The 23974-nt window shown below is 36.2% G+C and overlaps 2 protein-coding genes across 7 annotated transcripts in view; both read right to left on the minus strand.

Annotated features, from left to right (window-relative positions):
• Window positions 1-14185, minus strand: part of kcnh1a (potassium voltage-gated channel, subfamily H (eag-related), member 1a) — a 97652-nt gene extending 83467 nt beyond the window's left edge. For 2 of the 6 annotated variants that reach the window (XM_038295666.1, XM_038295665.1), the window contains exons 1-3: window positions 13925-14185; window positions 5901-5927; window positions 3435-3561 (exon numbers count right to left, since the gene is read on the minus strand). In XM_038295666.1, coding sequence (XP_038151594.1) covers window positions 3435-3561; window positions 5901-5927; window positions 13925-13997 — 227 coding nt within the window. In that variant the 5' untranslated portion in view covers window positions 13998-14185. The remainder of the gene's footprint in view (window positions 1-3434; window positions 3562-5900; window positions 5928-13924) is intronic. The other 4 variants (XM_038295670.1, XM_038295669.1, XM_038295668.1 and 1 more) reach the window with 3 other exon arrangements.
• Window positions 14186-19915: 5730 nt separating this feature from the next.
• mrpl57 (mitochondrial ribosomal protein L57) lies at window positions 19916-22159 on the minus strand. Its single transcript, XM_038295719.1, has 2 exons — window positions 22040-22159; window positions 19916-20410 (listed from the first exon to the last, which is right to left on the minus strand). The coding sequence occupies exon 2, from the start codon at window positions 20393-20395 to the stop codon at window positions 20084-20086; it is 312 nt and encodes a 103-aa protein (XP_038151647.1). The 5' UTR covers window positions 20396-20410; window positions 22040-22159; the 3' UTR covers window positions 19916-20083.
• Window positions 22160-23974: the final 1815 nt, after the last annotated feature.

Here is a 23974-nt window from a genome sequence, read left to right on the forward strand (position 1 = left end):
ATATATTTTTTTTATTGTCCCTGCCTCCACACAGATGGGAAGAGAAACTCTATGCATGAAAGTAGAAGTAAGCATTTTCCACTCAACAGTAACAGTGAAGTCCTGCATCAATGTACTTTGGATAAGCAGGCGTTGTGAAAAAAAGGAAACACTGGAGTGAAACCTCTAGATGTGTGTGGTTGGGTTAATGGAAAGAATAATTGAAATAAAACTGCACTGAAAAAAATAATGCAACCCTTTTTTCATCTACTTTATTACTGTATTAGTTACTTTAATAGAACTGTTTTTTGTCCTACCATACTTTCAAAAATGGTGTCAAAGTAAATACATATGATTAAGCCAATACAAAGAAATGATTTTTCATTATCTCCAGTTTTAAAAAGTTTGTAAAGAAGGTGGTAGATTTTAATTATTTTAACTAATCCACCTTCCTTCCTCTGCCTCCATTATTGCAGTTGACTTAAAGTTTAAACTGCACACTAACTTTACACGTAGATCTGGTTAGCACTCAAGCTAGTCCCATCCATGCATACTGTACACCTTGAGTTAAAGATGAAAGAGTTGGGCCTGTTTTTTTTGTGTTTAGTCCTGTTTCTCTCCTAAACATAGCTATGGACTCAGCTTTCACTGTGACTAACTGTAAGTGCTCTCTTTCATCCCTGCCATTAAAATTGGCTCAGAGCTCATCTGCTTAACTGTTTTTTTTTTTGTTTTTTTTTTGCTGAACAGAGCCACCTGTGGAGCTATTATATTAGTACATTTTCTACCAGAGAAAGTATTTATGTCTCCTTGAACCCCAGTCGGCTTAGCAGAAGGCCACTCACACTGATCTTGGTTCTGCCGGACGTTTCTTCCTGTTAGAAGAGTTTTGTCTCTCCGCTGTCGTGGCAAGCACGCTAAGTTTGTGGGATTGCTATAGCTTCAACGACAAAATGCAAGCGAATATTTACTGTCGCCACATGCTCATCCAGAAACAGCATGTCCTGCAAAGTTAATGACTCAATACAATCAGCTGGTTTCGTTAGATGGAAACTTTTTGCCAATCTGACTTGTGTTAGGTTTGTCAAATTTAGCCAAAAAACACAAGAAATTATTATGTTTCTACCTGCTCAGAGGAAGCTCTGCAAACTCTGTCAGTAGAGAGCTCTAGTAGATCCAATGCAAGTCTATCGGTAGAATTTATAAGTGCATTTCATTTGAAGCAATGAATTTATAAGTGCATTTCATTTGAAGCAATGTCCAAACATCAACCAGTTTAAAAACTAATATAAACAAATGATTTTTACAAGATACAGGGAGGAGGGGGCTTGAGGGGGAATAGAACTTGCTCTGCCACTATGAATTAAAATCGATAAGAAGTCAAGAGAGATGAAATAAAAAATAAATAAAAATAAAAAAAGTGTGAGAGAAAAGGGTTTTTGGTTTATGGATATGTATGGATATATGTGTACGTATATGTAGATAGAGATATGTCTATACTGTCTATAGTAATTGGGGTGTGTATGTATATGCATGTATGTGTGCATGTGTTTGAGATACGGGTGTATGTGTAAGTATGCATGTGTGTATATATATGTATAGGTATCTATGAGTATGTGTATGTATATATATGTATATATGTATGTATGTGTGTGTGTGTGTGTGTGTGTGTGTGTGTGTGTGTGTGGGTGTGTGTGTGTGTGTGTGTGTGTGTGTGTGTGTGTGTGTGTGTGTGTGTGTGTGTGTGTGTGTGTGTGTGTGTGTGTGTGTGTGTGTGCGTGTGTATATATATAGATATGTATGTATGCTTAAACATAGGTAGAGGTTAATATAGAACAGGGGTAGAATTTAATAAGTTTTATTACTTCTTCCTACTCCTTTTCGAACATGATGGGATGTACATATGTTATTTTTTTCTTTTTCTTCTTTTTTGTTGTGTTTTGTTATGACTTTATTAATTTACTTATATTTGCTTTTTATTAAGTGTTCGAAATAAATGATCAATAATAACAATAATAATAATTTCTAAGTTTTGTTTAACTGTAGAGGCCCGATGAGGGACTACAGAAAAACAATATTTATTAACTGAGATCTAGTTTACATTAGAAAACAGGGTCAGAAAGTCAAATTCTATCCTTCTCTCATTACGTTTTGTTCATCTATTACAAAAATACATCAAAGGTTAACAAAGAAAGAAAAAAATCTGAGTATAAACCATTTTGTACATCATCTATAAATGTAGCTAAAAAGCCCATCATGAAGTTGTTCAAATAAGAAAGGCGATCTAATTTTAAAAACACATGAATGCTGAAAATGGAGTCTAGGCGGAAGTTCAACTAAATAAACTGATTACTCGCCTTCATCCGTCTCCGACACCAGCTAATCAGCTTTGAACCACACCTCCACGAAAGCCCAATCAGCATCCAGAGTTTATCTTAAAAGGTCTCCAATCCACAACTCAGCCTGCTACCCAAAGTGCAGGCAGTGGTCGCGCTATATCAGACTTCAATTCAGATTACCCCGTTTCAACCCCTCCTCCACCATCGTAGCTAAAGCTTCATCAGAGTTTCATTCCTCCCGGACTCTTACTTTGTTCCCTGTCTCATTTCAACCGGTCCGGCAGAATACCACTACATGAGCCTGGTTCTACAAGAGGTTTCTACCCAAAGGGTAGTTTTTCTACTCCACTGTTGCTTCATGCTTTCTTATCATGGACAAGTTCTCTCAACCTGTGTTATCCAAGCTGGACTTCCATCTTCCAGGTCCCTGAGTGAAGCTTTAGTATCAGCTCACGCAGTCCACTGGTTCTCTCCATACAGCTCAAGCATACTGTTTCGCTAACCAGCAGTCTATCGACTGAACAACTTCATCTATCTCACCTCCACCACCAGTTTCGGGGGGGTGTTCTTTATTCCTGTTCATGCTTAGCAAACAAAAGTCTGCTCTATGTTACCTGCCGAGGTCTGAGCACCAAAAACTAAAGTAACTGTATCAATAAAATTCTTCTACCGGTAATTGTTTTTTTCTTTCAGTGTGAGTTTTTCAGATTGAAATCTTTTCGATTAATTATATTAATAAAAAACATAATTATACCTTTGGAAATAATCATTATCCCATTTCATGCTGCTGTAGGTGAGACAGATTGATATTGTAGAAATGTAGTTCTACTTGATTAAAAAAAAAAGTCTTTAAAAAAAATTGATATAAGTCATTTTAGTCAGGATAGAGAAACAGGGGGGGGGGGGGGGGGGGGGGGATATTCTTAACAATCTTTCAAAAACAAACTAGAAATATCTGTTTCCACTGCTGAAATAACTTCCAAAAGTATTGTATAAAAGCAAAACCACCGGTAATTTGATGTGAGTACATCATTATTTTCTTATTCAGATTTGGTCTTGTGAAGGTTTACATGCTTCCACATGGTGACTTATAGGTCAGCGTCTCATTGTCCCTACCTGCAGGTGCTGCTTTTCTGCATCACCTCCGCCCTGTGGTATCCTGACAGCTTGCAGAAGCCATCGTTGCTGTAGACGATGGGCCAGTCTACTATCTGAGCGTTCCCAAGGACAAAGTTGGTATCTGCTTTAAAGAGGAATTAGAAGAAATAAAGAACAACTTCAGAGGAAAATGTGTTTTTCTAAAGCTGTTACACAATTTAAATTTGACTCTAATAGGGGAAGAGATCAAGATGAACGAGTTCAGCAGTAAAAAGTGTTCAAACTAGAGCATTATATGACTTTAAATTATATGGAGATTAGAAGAGTTAAGTCTTGGTCAGGTCTTATTACATATGTTTTAATGCAATGTAGCCTTGCAACAACCTAAAAGGATTGAATTGAGCCATAGTGTTTACCCAATAATGTTTGCTTCAATAATTAGAGCTAGCAGATATACTGTCTCTCAGTGCAATGACAGGTTGATATAGTACACATATATGTATATATATGACATATGTGTACACATATATGTCTACAGCTCATTACGTTCTTCACCCTGAGTAAGACTCTTAATTGAAGTACAGAACACCACAGAACCCACTTCTCTTTTCTTTCTCTATAGAAAGCGTGACAGCTAACTAAGTCTAAGTATTTACATTTCTAAGCGGAAATGTCTTCTTTCAACATGTGAATGAACCTAAATATTCATATATATTTTCACTTTGAGTCCAATGTTTGTGTTCACTCATCAGGGGGATGAGTCGTTCCTGTCGTTCTTTCTCCTGGGTGGAAATAATCATTCAACAAGAAAATATATCCACTTAAAAACACAAGATCATATACAGCCCTGGCAGGTTAGGTAATCTTTTAAAATAATCAACATCTTCCTTGAGTCTGGAAGTGATTAACTCAAAGATGCCTATTTAGAGTCTTGACTTAAATCTGATGGCGGATCTTTGGAGAGAAAGGTCTTCTAATCTCAAAGACTCGAAGCTCATTATCAAAGCTGAGTCTTAGAAATAATAGCGGAAACATGTAAAAAGTTGGTCAACGATTATAGGAAGTTTTCTTTCCATTGTTTACTAAGAAGAGTATTCTATAAATAGCTTTCAGAATTCTGTTTTAAATAAATTCATAGAAAAACAAATCCTTGTCTGCAGCAGCAGAAAACAAGCTTTGATGAGTGCCACTTTTGGCTTTATGTACCAAAAATGCTAAGCTACTGAGTAGAGAGCCAGGGTTTGACCGGATATTTAAGCTCCTGATTTCCCAAGGGACAGCTCCCAACAGTTGGAGCTAAGCAGATCTCACCTCTAGCTAAAAAGCTTGCACTAACAACAACAAAAGCTGACTTTTGTGCTTTGGTGCAGGACGCTAAAGTTAGTCCTGCAACCAGTTCAAACTGCAGCCCCCTCCGTCTTAACTGATGTATTGTTGGGCAAGCCTCACACTCATTATCTACTGATGGGGGTCAGAAGACCTGGTGGTGTTTGTATACGGTGGCCTTGCTTCTGTCAGAGCGCCCTGTACAGTATGTAGCTTACCATCATGGATGAGTGAATGATAAACATGATATACACTTCTGTTGGATATATTGGATGTATAAGTTTTGAATTTCAACTCCCATTCAACAGTGTTATTTAACCTCAATCTAGTGTATAGTGTCCCTATGAGTTAATTTAACACTTCTAAATTCGCTGATAACGTGATAAAGCAAAGGAGCCTTAAACCTTTTGGAAAGTTTTTTTTATTCATATCTTTATGAATAAAATGGCATCCAATCATTCCATCCTGGACAAAAGAACGACTCAGATAGATTTTCAACCAAATTAAAATAACTTTTGCCTATCTATGTCATAATGTTTTTATGATACAGTATTAACAATGGGTTTTATCACCCAATTTATTATTAAAATAATTATTTGGGTGTTAGAAGTACAATACTTTTGACCAGACTTTACATAAAGATATAATTTTTTTAAGTAAAATGTAGAAATTGTGTTTGATCTTTTAAAAGTAAAGACATTTGAACAAACAAAAACAGTCTAAAATTAATTGTACTCATTTTTAAAGTAGATGCAATAGTGTGTTTTAATCTATTTAAAATCTCTTAACGCTAAACACCATGTGACAATATAAGGCGTGCTAAAAGAACAGGGGAGAAAATGGCCACAAACAGCAAACTGTAATCAACAAGGAAAGTCACACTGACACAAATGGCAACTTCAAGCATCAGCACACTGACAGAAGATGAAGCACAAGACATGACATGCCCATGTGTCCTTCACAACAATCGCATGCATGAGGATGTGTTGAAAAAGGGGGCATAAATTAACAATCTCTGACTGAATTATCTCTGAACAAGTATATTTTATACAAATAAACCAAAGAACTATAAAGTGATTTTAAAGTAACAGCATTTATTAAAGAACATTACAAGAAAATTGCAATAAGGAACTCGCTGTGTTAAACTTCAATGTGTACCTGTCTGTCTATGTGGCAGTGTCCAAACTGAAAAATTTGAAAAGAAAAGAATGTTAACAGAGTACAGGGAGAAACATTTGAATGAATGAAGAATGTCAGACAACGATGGTGAGCAATAAACAAAAGACAAACTGGTCTGGTTGTTTAATCTAAACTGTTGTACAATAAAAACTCATAGCTCACTTGTTTACAATGTTTTTAATTAATTCAATACATCTTAAGTGAAGATACTATATGTTATATTTGTTCATCTTTAAAGCATATAACATTTAGGTAAAGATGTACCAATATGAATTTTGTAGCTGATTGCTGTTGATATAAAAAAAAAACTCCAAATTGCTAATCTATGTTTTAGTCGCTTCTTATTATACGTTTAATTCACAGCTTTACATGTTTTTCTTTCTGCCAGCAGTAATTATTTATAAATAGGAGCTCCCACAAAATCTGTCTGCACTAATTTTTAAAAATGCATCAACATCTAAATCATCAGCACAACTAGCATTACTGAAAAACCCCTTTATGTATTGTTTTCTTCAAGACTTACATCATTTCCTTCAGTGTGTGATTTCTGAAAAACTGTCTATATTTCTAAATCCAGGAAACTTTATGATGGACTGAGGCTGGAAGCTCAAAAGGATTAAGGAGAGCAGCTCTGCTATGTTCTTTTAGCCATCCTGTTATCTAATCTGATCTGTCTAAATTAAAAAAATGAAAATGTTTATTTTAGCTACAAGAACCAAAACATTTGAACCTACCCCTAAAAGAAACCTAAAAGATATAGGCTGAAGCCCAGGCTTATGATGCCTGCCCTACTTGCCATCCCATCAACCAAAGACTGAATTCAATTGTCCCAAAAAAATTAAAAATTAAAAAAATTAAAAATACATCAGAAAAACCGTTCCACACATCTCCTCTAAGAGAAAGTTTTTATTTTGATGTAAGTTCTTCCCGTTTTTTTTGTTTTGTTTTGTTTTTTTTTTACATATTTTCACCGCTCAGATGAAAGATATTTTCCCTATTTAAAAACAAACGGAAAATATTTTCTGCCAACAACTTACTTTTTACTTTGTACAAAAACAGCGGTTTTTATACTGGCCAGATCATAAAAACACCATGCACATCATGTATGGTACGACAACAGAACAATAGAGCAGGGGAAGGACCGGCTGGAATAAAGAAAAGACTTTTGTGTAATAAGGCTAACAATTTTAACATTTTATTCTGAACAACCAAATGTTGTTTCCATGATAATTTATGATCTAATGTTATCCCAAGAAATTTGATTTAATGTATCCATTAAAAACTATTTCTTCAATCTTTCAGTCCTCACTGTTTTCCATTTTTGTTATTATATATAATGTATTTTTTTTTTTTTTTTTGCTTATAATAAAATATAATAAATTTTTATCAAACCAATGATTCATTTTAGACAGTTCTTTAGTCACATCAGTCATAAGTTGTCAAATATTGTCTCCGGATTCATACAGGGTTGTGCCGTCAACAAAAAGCACAGATTTTTATATTTGAAAAACCTGACAAATATCGTTTATACACAATATTAACAGCTTTGGACCAATCAGAGAACCCTTGGGCGCCCCGCAAGTTACACCAAGCCTCTCTGCCTGGTGCTCATTGAAGTGAACATACTTACACCTGTTAAGATAACTTTTTATCCAGGATAAAGCTTGTTCTCTGAAGCCATACGTTTATTAAGCAACAGTTTATAATTTAAAATGTGACAGGCTTTCTTGAGGTCTACAAAAACAAAACAAATTTATTTTAATTTATCACTGATTCAATATAATCCACTAATTTAGCAAAAGCCGTTTGAGTGGATTGGCTGCTTCTAAAACCATATTGTTCATTACTCGATACCATGGTTTTAATATACATTTTTTATTTATTCTGTCCCTAAAACAACAGAAAACAGTGTTTGAAAAAGGTGTATAGACCTTATGAACTTCAAATATATAATTAGCTTGATTGTTTTAGCTGTATTTCATATACTGCATTTCATATACTTTGCAACGAGCTGTAAAAAAAATTTACTTACTGAAAGCAAGAATCAAGACATATCTCTACAAAATTTTAAAACCCTAGCCTTTAGAAGTGTATTTTTTGCCACCATTTATTCAATATACTAAAAAAGGTGCCAAGAAATAATAAATATAGGACCTGACAGTATACGGCATAACATGCATCACACATACACTATATTGCCAAAAGTATTTGCTCACCCATCCAAATTATTGGAATCAGGTGTTCCAATCACTTCCATGGCCACAGGTGTATAAATTCAAGCACCTAGGCATGCAGACTGTTTTTACAAACATTTGTGAAAGAATGGGTCGCTCTCAGGAGCTCAGTGAATTCCAGCGTGGAACTGTGATAGGATGCCACCTGTGCAACAAATCCAGTCGTGAAATTTCCTCGCTCCTAAATATTCCACAGTCAACTGTCAGCTGTATTATAAGAAAATGGAAGTGTTTGGGAACGACAGCAACTCAGCCACGAAGTGGTAGGCCACGTAAACTGACGGAGCGGGGTCAGCGGATGCTGACGCGCATAGTGCGAAGAGGTCGCCAACTTTCTGCAGAGTCAATCACTACAGACCTCCAAACTTCATGTAGCTCAAGAACAGTGCGCAGAGAGCTTCATGGAATGGGTTTCCATGGGCGAGCAGCTGCATCCAAGCCATACATCACCAAGTGCAATGCAAAGCGTCGGATGCGGTGGTGTAAAGCACGCCGCCACTGGACTCTAGAGCAGTGGAGACGCGTTCTCTGGAGTGACGAATCGCGCTTCTCCATCTGGCAATCTGATGGACGGGTCTGGGTTTGGCGGTTGCCAGGAGAACGGTACTTGTCTGACTGCATTGTGCCAAGTGTAAAGTTTGGTGGAGGGGGGATTATGGTGTGGGGTTGTTTTTCAGGAGCTGGGCTTGGCCCCTTAGTTCCAGTGAAAGGAACTCTGAATGCTTCAGCATACCAAGACATTTTGGACAATTCCATGCTCCCAACTTTGTGGGAACAGTTTGGAGCTGGCCCCTTCCTCTTCCAACATGACTGTGCACCAGTGCACAAAGCAAGGTCCATAAAGACATGGATGACAGAGTCTGGTGTGGATGAACTTGACTGGCCTGCACAGAGTCCTGACCTCAACCCGATAGAACACCTTTGGGATGAATTAGAGCGGAGACTGAGAGCCAGGCCTTCTCGTCCAACATCAGTGTGCGACCTCACAAATGCGCTTCTGGAAGAATGGTCAAAAATTCCCATAAACACACTCCTAAACCTTGTGGACAGCCTTCCCAGAAGAGTTGAAGCTGTTCTAGCTGCAAAGGGTGGACCGACGTCATATTGAACCCTATGGATTAGGAACGGGATGTCACTTAAGCTCATATGTGAGTCAAGGCAGGTGAGCAAATACTTTTGGCAATATAGTGTATAATGCTTCGTAAGCTTCACTGCTCTGAGTGCCAATGTTTTCTTGGCTGCTGATGTCGATGCAACAGTAAAGCAATATTTAGTCTTGATGCAAAACAGGCACAGCAACACAAAAAACAAAACTGTTTGATTTTCTTCCAGATTGTTGACAAGCAAGAATAAATAACATAAGCAGAAAATATATTGACCACTAGGATGACAGGAAATAAAGTTAGTATTGGAAATGAATGTTACTGTTAATGATATAAAGAGGATTTACAACAGCATTCCACTTTTGAGGTTTATGGGGGGTTCACTTACTATCCCTGGTCCTTTCTCTTCCTCAGGGAAAATCATAGTCAAAAAAGAAAATTTGCAATCAAAAGTGCAATGACATTTCTAATTATCTAATTAGGGCTGCAACTAACAATAATTTTGCAAATCGATTATTCTGTTGATTATTTTTCCGATTAATCGATTAATAATAGGATAGAAAAATATTCCTTGAAGAAACATTTTTTCACTCAATTAAACAAGATGAAACTCAAACTTTGCCACTTGAATAGTTCTGGATAGAGCACATTTTTTATCTTAAACCCAAAATGTTTATATACTCTTTTTTACAATTTTGATATAATTACTGCTCTAAGTGGGTTGCTCTGTTAGCTAGAGGCATTTTAGACCCTCTATACTTAAGATAACAAGTAATTGATTACTATTGTTGACTATTATTTCAATTATCGATTAATTACGATTAATCCCAATAATTGTTACAGCCCTAGATCCAATTCTATAAAAAAAGTATGTTTTTAGACACAACAGAAGTCAGAAGTTCCAGATATTTTTTATACAGGCATGAACCAACAGTATGTTTTTAATGCAGCTTTTTTCCATTTTTGTATATTAATGTACAATAAGATAAAGATTAGGGATATATATTTTTATGCAAAATTAGGAATAACCTTTCAATCGCTTTATTATCGGTTAACCAAAAGCAAATACCTCTTTTTAAAAAAGCAGCAGCACATTTAGTTTCCTTATATGTCCTACAGTCTTTTGGAAAAAAAACCCAAAACAAATCAGTCAGAGTGAAAATAGGCTCGACCCGGAAATCAGTTTCAGTCTAGAAAAGCCTGATCTGTGCTCCTGCAGTTACAAGAAATACCTTTTCCTGGACTATCGGACTCAATTTCCTGTTCCATTGCCACAACACAGAAAACAAGTTAGACACATGTCACAGTACTGATATCGGGTCTATAAAAGGGCTTTTCAACAGGCCGAATGCCACGAGGCCCATCAAAGCCCAGAGATTTTACTCTGTGTGGGCAAATAAGTTATTAAAAATCAGTATCAACTGTTTCAACATCTCCTTACTTCCAAAATGGCTCAAGTACAGATAAGGAAAAAACTGTCAGTAGCCCTCATGAACGATACACTTCTTTTATTTCAGTCATTATCTCAAACAGGTGGTTCTACTAAAATGAACACTTTAACTTGAACACATTGGTTTGGTAGGAAAAAACATCCACGTAAATATATATATATTCTAAATTTATCACAATGGCTCTTAGAGATTAATTAGTACATGTTTTATTAAGATCAACACCAATTATTTAGATATACTGTAAGTCGAAATGAACTTTGACCTGTACTGCAGATTTTAAAGCCAGTAAAAATGGTAAACATTTATTAATCAAACATAACACTAACAAAAGAGGTGTCAAGTAAAAAAGTACAAATGCTTTGTTACCTTTCTTAAGTAGAAATTTTGGTTATACATACTGTACTTTACTGGAGTAATTCTTTTTTAGAAAACTTTTTACTTCTACTCCTTACATTTTTTTTTACAGTTATCTCTACTTTCTACGCCTTACATTTTAAAAATGGATTTGTTAGTGTATGGTCTGTTGTTCACCACATACCAAAATAAATAATCTTTCAAGAAGATGCTAAGTGGAATTTGGCACTCTTGCCATTAGGTATAAAACTAAGAAAATTAAATATAAGGATGTTATCATCCAGAATTGTAGAAAAACTGTTCCTTTAATAGTATAGTAAAGTAACGAGTATGAGTTTTAAAGCCTTAATCCTAAACATTTTTTTCCTGCATTACTTCTACTTTTATACTTTAAGTAGTTTTTTAAAAAAAATGGTACTTTTACAATTTTACTTGAGCAAAAAGCTTAAGTCGATACTCTAACTTCTACAAAAGTGTTTTTAAACAGTAGGATTTATACTTCTACTTGAGTAAAAAACAAATACCTTTGACACCTCTGACTACCAATGGATAATAAATGGAGAACGCAGAAATGAATGCGCCTCATGTGATCTAAAGGCAAGGCCTGCATAAAAGTATTGCAAGAAGTATCAGTCTACCCCTAGCAGAAATGGTTTTAAAATGAATTAAATTACTTTTTCAACAATTCAGAGTTTCTAGCTATTTGTATAGTAATCCATGACTTCTTGTTTCCCCAGAGTATAACTGTAAAAACAGATGCAGAGACCTGTTTCTCTTAGTCACTAGCCTGGAGGCAAACATACTGTATATTTATCCAGTTCCAATGCACAACGAGAAACAGTGGTTAAAAAAATCCCGGAGAACAGCACTATTGTCTCTTGGGGCCACTAAGCACCTACAGCAACAGTTAAACTGGGTGTATGAGAGTGATGCCACTAAAATGGCCTTTTTGTCCTGCCTTCGCAAACAGAAGCCTGAGATTCTCTAAGCTCCACTGGGACTTTCACTGTAACTGTGTGCCTCAATCAGATGAGACCTAAATTATAAAAAACTCACTCTGAGTTAATCAGGAGTGAAACTAGGTTTTGAGAGAAGAGCAATAATTGTGTGAATCGGTTTGAAAAATATAAAGAAAATCATGCTATGAAGAAATTCTCTCATCATATAAATATATACTTCTACAGTGGTGCAGCTTTACCAGAGGTGTTAATAATGGAGGTGAGTATTAGTGTATTGTGTTCATGTTTATGGATTGCTGACAAATTCATCCACATCTGCAGGCTGCTATAAGGTCCGTGGTGTTCTCTTTGTTTAAAGGTGGTTGTTCACTTTTTTTCTGTTATCTCTATGCTAGAATGTAAAGATGTCTGCAGAGAGAGATTTATAACAGGTTTTAATGGAGGCTTAACAGCTTGCCATCATTAGGCAATTAGTGCTATGAGACAAGCAACTGGCAAGGAATGGGAAAAATCCATAAGACTAGGCACTTGTGACGAGCTGTTTATTTAAATGTACATAAAATGAAATGTTTTATTTATGGTCCATGAGCTTCCACACACCACTGTCTAAATGATGTCCTGTAGGATTATAGATTGCATAAAATGTAAACCAAATAACGAAGCACAAGGCCATTTTTACATTTTCTTAAAACATTTTATGCCCAAAATCTTTTTTTTTTTTTGTCACTGAAGAATCTAAATGCAAACAGCTATCAATGATAGTGAAGCTGAAGCTTATTACCGTACATGAAAAATGAAACTCAACAGAAAGCTATGATTACAGCTCAGGACAAAATGAATGGGATATGCACACATACTGTACAGTGTGGCCCAAAAGCTGGATCGCACTGGAAAATACACTAGGATCTCTGCTCCAGCGTCACAGATCACTGCTCAGTGTTACACCTCTCCAGCACATCCTGTCACTTTCTATTTCATCAAATAAAGGCCAAAGGGTGACAGAATACAACACACAGGGCTTTCAGCTGAGTTTTCAATTTGCACATGGGGTTAAACACATTTCTGTGTCCATTATGATGAATTATCCAGTCTCTATCAGTAAACATTTGTGTCCATTCCTATTTCAAGATATTATAAAATTTCATTATTATTTTTTCATGCATGCTTTGTTAATGATTGTGAGAACAGAGATTACCACAAAATTTTACCTTGATTCAGTCTGTAATCGCTTGTTTAATTATGCTATTGTATTCTACTTTTTTAAAAATCAGCACTACTCCACATAGGAAAAAAAAAAAAAAAAATTTTTTTTGTTTTGTCTTGATGAGCAGAATCTTTTGTTTAGTTAATGCTGGATGTTAAATCTTAACATCCTCAGGGATTTGCAACAAGGGCTTAAGTTGAGTTTCAAACTGTAGCCTCAAAGCTGATTCTCCACACCAGGAATGATAATGAGCTCTGTGGCAATTCTGCACATTGCTGGATGCTCAAAATCAGCATCTTTTAGAAATCCCTCTCCATCCTATCAGGTCCATAATCGACTCAGCGGGAGACTTCCAGTGGTCTTATGTAATCAATTTAATGATTACAGTAACCTGCTGTCTCTCCTCTCTTCTTGCACTGCAGGGACTCCTGATTTCAAATTGATGCTTTTAAAAAACCAATCATTCTGAAAATAGATTTCACTAATTTCATTAACTTGATCCAGACACGCTCCAGTAGTTTTCTGAAAGAACTTTTACATATAAAAAGAAATGTTACATTCAGTGCAACTAATCAGCCTCTTTCCTCCTTAGATGCTTCAGTTATTGGATTGTTTTGTTTCTGTTTTTTTGTTTTTTGTTTTTTTAACCTAGATACCTTTGCAGCTTAGTGAACATTTGTTATAATCATCATCCTTACCGTTCGACCGCCTGACAATATTTTCCAAAAAAGTATTCTGAGGGGCCACAAGTCCCCTCCGCCCCCCCGCCATGCTGCGGCTTCACTCAGTCCTCTGCAGATGAAGATGTACCCCTCAGTGCCTCGGTGCTCTTCATGCTTCCTCTTGTTTCTGAGAGGATGCGTGCGTTTCGTGGACAGGGGCTGTCTGCTCTGCTCTGCTCTGCGCGTTATCCGCCTCCTCCCCAGTCGTGTTGGATGTGCTGCTGCTTCAAGCACAGCCTCATCATGCAGGAGTGGAAAACAGGACCGCAGCGCACCGCACAGGAGGGGCAGCTGCAGACCCAAACGGTTTGGAGCGCCATCTGCTGGGTAAAGCTCAGAAACACAGTTTGAGTTTCTGATATACTAGGACCTATAACTTTATTTATCCATCCATTTTCCATCCCTGCTGGGGTCGCGAGGGGTGCTGGTGCCTATCTGCAGCTGTCTACAGGCGGGATTCACCCTGGACAGGTCGCCAGTACATCACAGGAAAACACAGAGACAAACAACCATTCACACACATCTAAGGAGAATTTAGAGAAGCCAATTAACCTAACAGACATGTTTTTGGACTGTAGGAGGAAGCCGGAGTACCTGGAGAGAACCCATGCATGTACAAGAAGAACATGCAAACTCCATGCAAAAAGGCCCCAGGCCGGGAATCAAACCCAGAACCTTCTTGCTGCGAGGCAGCAGTGCTACCCACTGAGCAGCCCCAACTTCATTTATTCCTTCATTTATGTATTTATTTGCATTTTGAAACATTTACATACAAAATTCAACACCTTTGATTGATTTATTTGGGTCTTTCTGCATGGAGTTTGCAAGTTCTCCCATAGCATGCGTGGGTTCTCTCCGGGTACTCCGGCTTCCTCCCAGAGTCCAAAAACATGACTTTTAGAGTAATTGGCTTCTCTAAATTCTCCTTAGGTGTGAGTGTGTGCACGAATGGTTATTTGACCTGTTTGTCTCTGTGTTGCCCTGGGATGGACTGGTGACCTGTCCAGCCTGTAGACAGCTGAGATAGGCACCAGCACCCCTCTCAACCCCACTTGGGAATAAGCATGTCTGAAAATGGATGGATGGATTTGAAGACAGAATAAAATAACACACCGATTTATGTTTTGGAAAAAATTTAGACTATTTTACTCCCGTCGACTCATCATCTGGGTTTTAATTGTTAAAGAGGGCTTGCCCTAAACCAGTGGTGGAAGAATGATTCACCAGTAGTACTTGAGTAGAAGTGTTGATACTCATAGTGAAATCTTATTAATCTACAAGTAAAAGTTACTGGGTCAAGCATCTACTCAAGTTAAAGTATTGAAGTGCTCAGTAAGGTTACATTTTTTTAAGTTACAAACAAAAAAAATGTTATAATGGCAGTGCGTTTATGTATAATTTGCAGAGTAATTGTAACTTTCAGAAACCACAGGATGTATTGATGCGTAGGACCACTCTGCTACATATTCAGTGTAAAAATGCCACGCAAAATTACGACAGGTATTTTGATAATTATTTCTTATTTAAAAACATTCCAAAGTGAAAACAGGAGAGTCTTGATTCTCCTTAAACTTTCTCTATGGAATAGAGGTTTAAGGTTGAATCTATTACCACAAAGAAACCGCAACTCTGAGAAATCATATACTAAAAATCAAATGCTAAACTTTTTTTTTTTCCCCAGCTCTTTTACGTCATTACACTGTCACAAGTACAGAGCAACACATTGAACTATCAGCATTTAACCCATCCCCTTGGGGAGCAGTGGGCTGCCATTGTGCGGTGCCCAGGGAGCAGAGTGGGGTTAAGGGTCTTTTCTCAGAGACCCAGAGTGGCAGTATGTGGGAGTGGGACTCAAACTCAGAACCTCAGGATTACGAGCTCTATGCCCTAGGCCACACTGCCCTAAACGTGTCACCATGGCAACTACTATAAACTACAAGTTATATCTGCCCTGAGATTGTTACGTTTGTGGAATTTCATGCAAATCTCTGAAACAGTGGTGTCCAAATTCAGTCCTAAGGGCTTCTATCCTGCATGCTGAAATTGCATTTCAAAAACAGCAACAGCAGATTACAAAGCTAAGCTGAGCCAAACGTAACGAGTAACTACTAGCTCCTTCGAAATGTAGTGGAGGGAAAGTTATAAGTACGCCCCTGGGCATTAAAGGCCACACTAAGATTGAGGAGGATGAGGATGGAGAGGAGTCCAGAATCAGCAGCTGTGAGGAGATCATTTGGGATTTTTAATAGGGCGTTTTCACTACTATGCGAGGGGTGAAAACCACACTGGAAAGGCTCGTAAAGACTGTTGAGGGTAAGATAGGTATGATTTTAGCCCCAGAATGTTCCCAAGGCGCTGCACACTGCACTTTAACAGGATGGGTTGGCTGCAGAAATGACAGAGAGAGAGAAATGACACATAAATATGGTTATTTTTTTCAATATTAGATTTTTTGAGTTATAAAAATATAACAGTGTAATATATACACTCAGTAATAATAATAATTATTGTTATTGTTGTTATTATTATTTTATATATTTTCATCATCTCTTATCTATTGTCTGAACAGATACAGCTATTCTGGGACAGTTTACATAGAAACAGTGCCCAGGGCAGAATTGGAAAAGGGATGACTGCCATACAAAAAAGCTGGCTTTAATAGGAAACAAGACTTAAAACTGTTTCCGTTCTAAAAGCCCTTCACCCTCACACAGAAACACACTCCTGCTCAGAAACACTCAAACGCACCTCTGCTGGCAATCAAATAAACCACCAGCTCTTTTACAACAAGCCACACTTTAGAATGTCTACTTGTTCTACAAATGTTTGTAAGGTTAATATTTTGTGGCGTTTCTGTGTTGCTGCCATTTATTTTCTGAGAGGGTATATTTTATATTATTTTATGTTTGTGTGTTTTTAATGTCTTTAATTGTCTTTTTCCAATATGTTGAATTCAGAGTCAGCTGTTTTAACCAAATTTCCATATGGTGTCATAATGACAATAAAGATGAGCAAGATGTTAATCTTTCAGTTTTTAAGATATAAACAGCCCTATGAGAAATCCAAAGGAAGTATTTAGAGGTTTCATCATATCTACATATGCGTTTACATCCCCACAATTAATGAAAAGTTGGCTCCTCCTGGTGGTGGGTAGGGACACCTTCCCTGCTGCTGAGAACAGTCTGTTAATGTCTTTCCCTGTAGGGTGAAGTTTTATTTATTTATTTATTTATTAATTTTTATTGAACTCTTCTTTTAGCTGGAGTAACTGTAGGGTATATTTAGCTGCACCCAAGCATGACATGCAAGATACTCAGTTTTTCACAAACCTGCACCTTTTCAAGGTCCTATTTGTTATAAAAGAAGCAACCAAAAAGGAGAAAATAAAATGCTTATAAAGAACATTTCAAGGCAATAGGAATAGTTTTTAATAATAGAAACTGCATTCTGTATTTACCTTAGGTAAAGCAGGAGGTGGATCTTGGGAGTTGGTTAGGTTAGGGGTCTAGATAATCAGAAGAAGGGGGGGGGGGGGTTGATTGTGGAAAAATATATATATTATGATGACAAGTTGCGCAGAAAACAGGTCAGAGATGAAGTAGTGAAGAATCTAAAGCAGAGTTAAGTTATAGAAAAAGCAAAATGGTAGGAAAATACCACAGCTGCAAAACTGCCAACACTGAGAGGTCAGCAAAGGAGAAATTGCATCAGAGAGGAGGCCCCTGTTTTCTCTGGAGGAGCTGCAGATTATTTATTAAAGCTTGTGCAGTAGCTGCACTGTGACAGAATGTAATAAAATGTAAAGGAATACAAACAACCAGCAATATGAACACCCACACTGACAGTTATTGCGTAGTTCCTAAATTGGGCTACTGATCGGCGCACTCTCTCTGTGCAAACTCCCCAATCTACTGCCCTACAACACACCAACAGTACCTCCAGCCTCACTTTGTTTCATTTTGCTACATTCTTAATATCCATGAATGGAGATAAGGAATTCCCAAAGCCAAAAAAACACAAATGATGGTGATTATTTTACTCAATTTTTACTTAAATCTCAAACCCTAACACAGGGGTCTTCAACGTTTTCCAGGCCAAGGACCCCAAAGATTGGGCGGGGACCCCTAATTGTAGATATTGTATGAAATAGTGTTATAAAAAAAGTGGTCCTATAGTCACTCTATTACATATGGAGTAATGGAATTCAAGTAATTTCTCCCTGGGATTATTCTGATTCCTGGTTGATGGGACAGGTGTTGTGAATGAAATGGTGCTTAGCTTGAAAGAGCTCCTGTGTGTCGCTGAATGTGTGCATTGATGACTGAAATACATCTTCTGCCTCCATTTATCTGTTTACTACAGTGTGTTGAATTCATGTTAATGTGTATTTAAAGATATTTCAAACAGTAGAAAAAATTTCAGGGGGGAATATATATAAAAAAAAAAAATCAACTAATGAAGTTTTTTCTCACAGCCTGGGAATATCATTGTTTTTCAACACACTAAGAAAAAAGGGAAAGTTTAGGTAGCATCTATTTGGGAAACAGTTGTTTTTAAAATAAAATTATGAAAAACAATAAGGAAATAAATAAATAGGCTCAGCTTTTTTTAGGATTTGTTTTTGCAAGAAGTAAAAATGTATAATGTGGAGAAATCACAAAAAAAAAAAGTAGAACGAAAGCAATGAAGAGGCTGCCAGATTTAACCCTTTCATTGCCATGAGGAGCCACGCAGACAGCAGGATGAGCTGCTATGAGCATGCCCAGTGGTTATCTTCATTGCCTCAAAAACGAGATGAAAGTTATTTTTGTGGAGCCCTTCCAAACACTAAATCACTTGGATTTCATTGTATTACCTAAATATTATCAATACAGTATTATTATTTTACATTGTTCAAATTCTTTTAACCTTGCAGGGTGGTAAGTGCTGATTTCCAGCGACTACTGGGAAAAGATGGGGTTCAAGCCAGATAGGTCACCTGTCCATCACAGAGACACACAGGATAAATTAGACAAAACCCCCAACCTGATAACTAAGGGAAATATAGAGACCTCTTAGCCTAACAGTCATGTTTTTGGACTGTGGGTTTAGCTGGAGAGAAACCATATGTACCGGGAGAACATGAAGACTCCACACAGAGAGCCCAGACAGATTTTTAGATACATTAGTTCATTACTACGGTTTAAGTGTTTTAAAGCCTGAATGAGTCAAAGCGATGACCCTGGAGGAATCTCTGTTTTTGGTTGAAATCTTCATATTTATATGATTTACTGGTAGGACCGGTAGAGAATTAGAAAAATAAACACATCCAACAATCATTGCAATGCTAACTTTGTGTATTGAAATCATCAGAAAAAAAATTCAACTAAAGAACTGCAGTGAATCAAATTGTTTCAAACGTTTTCCAGCTTATAGTTGTAAAAACAAAATTTTACAAAATTGAATGCCCTGCTCCCTGTGCATTTGCATATAAAAAAAATGTTGAGCTTTACTTACATGAGCTTTGGAAATCAAGTAACCATCTTATGTCCTTATAAGGTCAGATAACTTCTGAATGAACATTCACTTGTGTGGTGTGTGCCTGCAGTTTATCCTTAGATGGTAATGAAGACAAAATTAGAGTCTTTTTTTCTTATGTTGCCGTTATCACATAAAGGCGGGGTTATAAAATACAAGCAGTTTATCTCATGTCATAAACAGTTTCATCATCAGTAATGTGTTGATAAAGCACATCCTCCCACATTGCTAAGAGGAGGAAGTAAACTAAAATTCATGGGGTCAACAGGATTTAAACCAGCAGTTAAATCAAAAGTTCAAGCTTTGTATTAAAGAGAAATTTGCTTATTTTGAAAATATGGTCTGGAAATATAAACAATTTCCTCAAATAATATTATTTTATATAATGCTATTAGGCTGCATGAATCAAACTGAACTTCACAATGTTTTTTTAATGATCACAGAAACATATTTACATGGTGTGAAGCTGTTTTAATCTTAAAATGACAAATTACACAACAAACAATCATTTTATATCACACCTTTATAGATCATGTAAAACTCTGCTCAAATAAAGTTAGTAAGTAACCATTTTGTTTCTTTGTTAAACAAGTCTTTGGATTTATATAGCTTCAGATGTTAACTTGACCACGTCTTGGAAATTCTCAGATGACTTAGATGATCGGTTATGTGCTTGTGCTCCGGAAAGTTGGCTAATCTGGCCTCCCTGATGTTACGCCAGTTCTGAGCCCTGCGCTCAGCGGCGTGGGATTGCTCCTGCTCCTTTGTCATGTATGGGCGGCTGAGCCAGTACTCGTTCTCAGCCTCACGCTCCAGATGCTTCACCATGCCGCTTTTCATCTGCCACGTTATCTTCCGCGGGCGACGGTACTTCCCGATCCACTGCTTTCCGGGAATACCTTTCCGCAGGAGGGCGAGGGTGAGGAACATGATCGTGAATTTAACCTAAAATGAAGAAGGGAGTAAAAAAAAAAAACCTTGATAAAGATACACTTTGCAAACCCTTAGACTCTTGATATTATGATTTGATTACAACTTTTAGTGTTTAAACAATTTTCCTTACTGTTTGTTATACAAAATCGCCTTTAGCGTTTTTAAAAAGATATGATACACAACTAGACTGCTTTATGGAGAAAAATATGGTTATTAAATCATGGGTATGCAGTCAAAATAGACAAAGCAATGTAAATAAAGGGATCAAACCTTGCATAATATAAATAAGGCACAAAAAAAACTCGCTTAAAAATTTAACGTAATGACGATATTTAAATAAGTTGTATTATTAAAAAAAAAATGCAGAATGAGATTCATAAATTTAACTAGCTATCCTTAGGATAAATGCAGTATTTTGTGCGGGTAGTGACATATTTGGAAACTGCTTTAGGTTTTATATTTAAGCTGAAGCTACAGTTAATTTAATCAGCCCCTCCAAGTAAATGAGCTTCAAAAATAACAGAGAACATAGTTGCAAATGTGATAGTTGGACAATTTTCTGGGGGGCAAGCAAGCAAAAAAAACTATTTATAAAAACAACTCTTAAATGATTGATATTTATGTGTAATTTTCTCAACATACGCTCTAGAGAAAGGCCAATACGTCAGCCAGATTATATTTTGGGACGATATTAGCAGTGTTTTTCTGTATCTGCCCAAACATGCAAGCATCCACCGATTTATTACGGCATCCAGCAGCAATCATGTGTAGCATTTGCACAGCTGCTCCCTTCATCTAAAATTTGTAGGTAATGTTGTGTTAGATTTGTTGATAACTATTTCATTTTTGCTTAAATTGAGACTTGGATGAAAACATGTTATCATTGTCATTTTTATCATGTAAATGTGGGAAATTTTGCAATACTGGCTCCAAAATATTGCAGCACATACTAGGGATCGGTTAGACTGATGTCAAAATAATTATCAGTTGTCTTTTTTTCTAATAATGAAATATATTAGTGCATATTAATTGTTTGTAAATTTTAGTTTAGTCCAAGTTTATTAATGCATTAAATCAACTGCTTTAAAACTGTTAATTTATCTTAAAATAAATAAACCCACTAATAAATAAATCAGTTTAACAATAGTTTGCCTAATGTTTAGTCATCACACATGTGAACAGCATCCAGTTCTACAGTGGCATATTATATCAATAACATTTTCCCCACACAAATGTCGTTGTTTGCGTTAGTCTCATTGACGTGTAATGTTTTTATTACATTATTTGGTATACTAAAAGCTGTGCTTCATACACTGAGTCTCAACCATGATTATTTTACAGCAGCAACACAGCTGCTTTAAAAAAAATCGACCTTATCTCTGCACGTTTAGTGGGGTTATTGTGGAAAAGGGCTTCAGATAAGGATAAACGTAACATGTAGACACCCCATAATTGTGACGGTTTTAAATTACAGATAAAAAACCAAGCTGGTGAACGAAACCTCGCTGTTTTATCATTCTAATTAAACTAATATAAGCTGAGTTAGCTTAGCCTGACGTTACAGACAAGGGCATCAAACGTAATGCGTTCTTTTCTATAATAAAAATATAACTGTAAGATACACCTGTGTTATTTGCCTACCTTATAAAACCGTTGAACACAATCAAATCGTCGACCTTGAGGTTAAAACACGTCCAAAATTAAATCAGAAAAGCTAACCGTGAGATGAGATTAGCAAGCGGATGGCGTCATATGTTTCACTTCCGGGGCAGGGAAGGTTAACCTGACAACAGTTGTCAGGTTAGTGGAAGGTGTCGTTGGTGACTTCTTCTTCTTCTTCTTCTTCTTCTCGAGTTTTATGGCGGTTGGCAACAAACTGTTAGTAGCATTACCGCCACTTACTGGTATGGAGTGTGGCTCGTGATGGTTTAAATATTTATCCTGATATATTCTACCCTAACTTCTTCTAAACATACATTCACACATTCACACTTAAAAATATAAACAAATTTGTGCACAGCTTTGTATATCATTCCTTCACTCACAAACACACTTACTATAATTAAATTCTATGGAATAATTTTGTTTTCTTTAGAAATCGAATAATTATTTGTATGTGTTTACTCCCTAAATTTTTCCTCAGTATATCTAATAAATTAACCTTCTCCTTAATGTCTTCAAACTCTCTTCTCATATATCTTCTCTCTCTTTCATATTTATGACATTCTAATATAACATGTTCTATGGTTTCATATTTATCACAGAAATCACATTTGCCCGTTTTATGTTTTTGTATTTTAAAAAGTGTATAATTAAGTCCTGTATGACCAAATCTTAACCTTGTTATCACTCTTTCCTCCTTTCTATTTCTTCTTCCATTTCTTCTTTCTCCTACCATCTTCTGAATTTTATAAAACCATCTTCCTGTTTTATCTTCATCCCACCTTTTTTGCCAAATTTCCATAAGTTTCTCTTTAATAATACTCTTTCCTTCTGATTTACTTATTTTAACTATAAAACTAATAGAATGTTTAATTGCCCTTTTTGCCATTTTATCTGCCCTCTCGTTTCCTTCTACCCCAATATGTGCTGGAACCCACACAAATGTAACTATCAGCCCCATGTTTCGTATTCTGAACAGTGTATGATTTATTTCTAATAAAATGTCCATCCTACTATCTGTTTGGTTATTTTTTAAACTTAACAATGCGGAGCTTGAATCTGAACAAATGACTGATTTTAACGGTTTTATATCTTCTACCCATTGTAATGCTAATAATATTGCCAACATTTCTCCTGTGTATACTGATAATCCATCTGTAATCCGTTTTCCTATTTTTATATTGAATTCTGGTACTACAAATGCTATTCCTAATTTCTCAGTCATTTTTGATGCATCGGTATAAATTTGAATATATTGATAATAACTGCCTAAATGTAACTGTACTAAATTGATATCTACCGTGTACGATTTATCTTGTTTCTTTTCCATTAGTGACATATCTACTGTTGCTTCTGGTAGAATCCAGGGAGGTATAATTGATATTGGTGTTGTTTGACTCATTTCTAAACTATTCATTTTAAATTTTTTAATTTTATTTTCAATTGTCCATCCAAAACTCCTCATTTCTTTCTTTTCTTTTTCCCAGCATGGATTTAAAATGTCCAAAGTTGGGTGATCCCCTTTATTTCCTTGTAAATTTAACCAGTAATTGATTTCTAATTTTGTTCTTCTTAAATCTAATGGCATTTCTCCCATTTCTATTTCTAATGCTGCTGTTGGTGTGGTTTTAAATGCTCCAGTACATAATCTTAGTGCCTGATGTTGGATAATGTCTAATTTGGTTAGATGTGTTTTAGCTGCTGAACCGTAAACTAAACAACCAAAGTCTATGTTGGATCTAATCATACTTGTGTAAATCTGTTTTAGTGATTTCCTATCTGCTCCCCAGTCACTGCCAGCCAAACATCTCAAAATATTCAAGATTTTCTTACATTTATCAACAACTTTTTGTATATGTATATGCCATTTTAATTTCTCATCAAACCATAATCCCAAAAATTTTATACACTTTA

The sequence above is a fragment of the Cyprinodon tularosa genome, unplaced genomic scaffold (genome assembly GCF_016077235.1).
Source record: "Cyprinodon tularosa strain WSP-4 unplaced genomic scaffold, ASM1607723v1 ctg359, whole genome shotgun sequence".
Taxonomy (NCBI): Eukaryota; Metazoa; Chordata; class Actinopteri; order Cyprinodontiformes; family Cyprinodontidae; genus Cyprinodon; species Cyprinodon tularosa.